This window comes from Teleopsis dalmanni, chromosome 1 (assembly GCF_002237135.1).
Source record: "Teleopsis dalmanni isolate 2A chromosome 1, ASM223713v2, whole genome shotgun sequence".
Classification (NCBI taxonomy): Eukaryota; Metazoa; Arthropoda; class Insecta; order Diptera; family Diopsidae; genus Teleopsis; species Teleopsis dalmanni.
Genome location: NC_051846.1, coordinates 218070214 through 218073594, shown reverse-complemented (window position 1 = coordinate 218073594; position 3381 = coordinate 218070214). Strand labels below are relative to the sequence as shown.

General features: G+C 29.3%; 1 protein-coding gene across 1 annotated transcript; it reads left to right on the top strand.

The window, feature by feature from the left end:
- Positions 1–1345: 1345 nt before the first annotated feature.
- LOC119685282 (putative nuclease HARBI1) lies at positions 1346–2165 on the top strand. Its single transcript, XM_038099527.1, has 2 exons — positions 1346–1904; positions 1966–2165. The coding sequence occupies exons 1-2, from the start codon at positions 1623–1625 to the stop codon at positions 2122–2124; spliced, it is 441 nt and encodes a 146-aa protein (XP_037955455.1). The 5' UTR covers positions 1346–1622; the 3' UTR covers positions 2125–2165.
- Positions 2166–3381: the final 1216 nt, after the last annotated feature.

Below are 3381 nucleotides of genomic sequence, written 5' to 3'. Positions count from 1 at the left end.
GCTTCAAGCCTCTAAGTTGCATTGGCTCATTAATAGCAGATCTTTCCTGTGCCTAGAGTATAAAGTACTCTTGTATGACAGCATTATAAAACCAATATAGACTTATGGTATCCAGCTATTTGGCAATGCTAGTGCATCAAATATTGAAATTATACAAAGAGCTCAGTCAAAAATACTAAGAATTATCACTGGTGCCCCATGGTATATTAGGAATGAAAGTATACACCGAGATCTACAAATTCCCCTAGTTAAAGCTGAATTTGACAATATAAGAAAAAAATACAATAAAAGGCTGACAGAGCATGTTAATCCCTTAGCAAGAAATCTCGCACTTCTATCTATTACTTCCCGTCTAAAAAGAGCTGACCGTCCATCCGTTAATTAATATTCAACAGCTTGAAGTAAAAACCGCACCTTTCTTTTTAGTAATCTGTTAAAGTTGAACCACTTTCTTAAGAAACCACCTAACATTCACTCTAATGAAATTTAACCCATTAATCTAAGTGAGGTTCGTGATATAAGGTTTACTTATTTTATTTTATTTTATACAATGTATAATTAAAATAAAAATTTGTAACATTATGTAATTAGTTATAAGATTTTACAACTTATTGTTAGTCTCATTTTAAGAGAAGATACAATAAATAAATGTTTGTTTAAAAAAAAAAAAAAAAAAAATATTTGCTAAACTGCTTAAAATATAAATTGAATAACACATTTCAGCAATGTGAAATAATTCATTTATTATCTAATTTAATGCTTATTAAAAAAATTAAAAAGTTGAAATAAATAATCCTCTCTTCATGAAAGTATAATACTGACATAATATTAAATATAAAAAGCAACTAAAATATTTATTACAGCAAAATAAACAAACAACATAAAACAACATACATTTGTTTTATTATTAGGTTTAACTTAATTTTTTATGTTTAATTACAACCTAAATTTAACAAAATTTTACAAAAGTTAAGTTTTACAAAAGTTAGAGTGAAATACATAAAAAAACTAACGGCCTTATTCATAAAAAGTTATAGTAGGTTTCTAATACATTTTATCGAAAATGTTATTCATAAACGTTATTTAACAGTGTTATAAAGCATTTATAAAACTCTATTCATAAACGTATTTTAAAGTTAAAATGCTGTTAAAATATGTCAAAATTTATAATAGGTTTATACCTTCTATAAAAGCATTTTAAGCAAAATTTTTGATTGTGTAGTAATTTTTATTGCGTGAATTACAATTAAATATGGATGCCATAAGCATAATTAAAGAAATTGGTGAGAATTCAATTTAATTTTTTTATATAATTAAAAACGAAATTATTGTGTAGATTTTTTAAATGGAATAGCCAAAAAAAATTCCCGCCATTTAAAAATATATAAAAAACGTAGAGATCCGTTTATGCTGCGTGATGATGAATTTCAAATGAGGTACCGATTTTCAAAAAAGGGCGTAGAAAAAATAATTGACTTGGTGAAACAGGACTTAACGTTTGATAATAGAGGCGCTGGAACTTCCGCAAGATTACAAGTTAAGTAGCTTTGCGATGTTGGAGTCGTAGAGAAGTAACTAATCTTTTTCAAATACTATTACATACTAAAAGCTTTTAATATAAAATGTACAAGACGATGCAGGTGATTTACACGGCCTTAGCCAGGCTGCCACTGACTGCATTTGCGTTAGTAGCTAGTGCTCTTGCAAAACATGCCGCAACTGTGATTAAAATGCCAGAATCATTGATAGAAGAGGAAGCAAATATGAAAAGCTTCAAACGCATAAAAAATTTTCCAAATGTGATTGGTGCAATTGATTGCACGCACATAAAAATTAAAAAAGTGGGTGGAGATATTACCCAATATTATATAAATGGGAAAGGGTATTATTCATTAAACGTACAAGTGCGTATTTTTAGTACCTTTAAAATATTTAAATATTTAAAAAATAAATTATATTTTGTAGGTGGTATGTGATGCAAATTTAAAAATTTGCAATGTAGTCGCAAGATGGAGAGGTAATACGCACGACTGCCGGATTTTCGATGAGTCAATTTTTAAACAACAGTTAGAGGCAGGTAAATTCAAAGGGCGCTTAGTTGGCGATTCAGGATACAAACTTTAACCATACCTATTCACTCCAATACTGAAACCACAAAACGCAAAAGAAGAACGCTACAATGCTGCACACATCACCACCAGAAATACAATTGAAAGATGCTTTGGTGTGTGAAAGCAAAGATTTCGTTGTCTTCTAGATGGGTTGAATATATCATTGGAGAATGCGAAAACAGTTATAGTCGCACTTGCAGTATTGCACAATCCTGCAATTACTTACAATGAAAATGACTTCAAAATACCTTATAATGACAATTTTTCTGCGGCTATCAACTATCAACTTTAGTTCCTTATCTGACTGTGAAGAAATATGTGACGATAATTCAACAATTCGAAAGAAACATAATGTTATATTAAAAACATTTATTGAAAAAAACTTTTAATTAAATTGCAAATTAAATAACACATTCATAATTTTAAGTTTACATTGTAATTACTTAACAAAACTAATTTTTTTAAACTAATATACGTTAATTTATGTAATTTTTAACATAAGTTATGATCCCAACGAACGCAATTATCAATTCTTTCAAAATTTGCAGCAAAATAATATTTACTATTTCAAAATTGTGAAATCCAAGTAAGTTTTTTTGCACCCTTGGATGGTAGCGCAAAATCAGGAACGCATATTTGGATGCAATCGTAATATTAGAAAAGCACACTCATCTGCACAGAAAATATTTTTTTTCGCACAGTGCGGTGTGAGGAGAGGTTTTTATGCCGCATAGTGCGGTGCGAGCATAAAATTTTCTCCCACATGTGATTGTGCACATTTTTATAAGTCAATCACAAAACACAAATGTGCGTGCATGAAGCTGTATGCACAATCATCGTGTGAAGCAATGTGAAATTTAAAGCAGCACCTAAAATGTGTGTACTGTAAAGTTACGCTTATACAAATCAAAGACGCGTTCTTTTTGAGTGTCCAAACAAGACTCATTTTTATTTATTTTTAATTCTTAAATCTAACATTGTTTCTTAATACTAATTTCTAATAGAATCTTATGTACTGATTCTATTGGTTAATACTTATAATACTTGCGTCTAATTGGTTAACCCAAATTAAACGTATATAATATTTTTAAGAAATAGCTTATCAATAAATAGTGGTATATTTACGAATGCAAGTGTTCTACATATGGTTTCACTTGAAACCGATTATTCTATTGACACAGTTTCGAATTATGCATATTGCACATATGGTGCAATGTGCGGCTCAGTGATTCGTCATCAAAGCAATGACAAAATAAATATTTCTTGACAA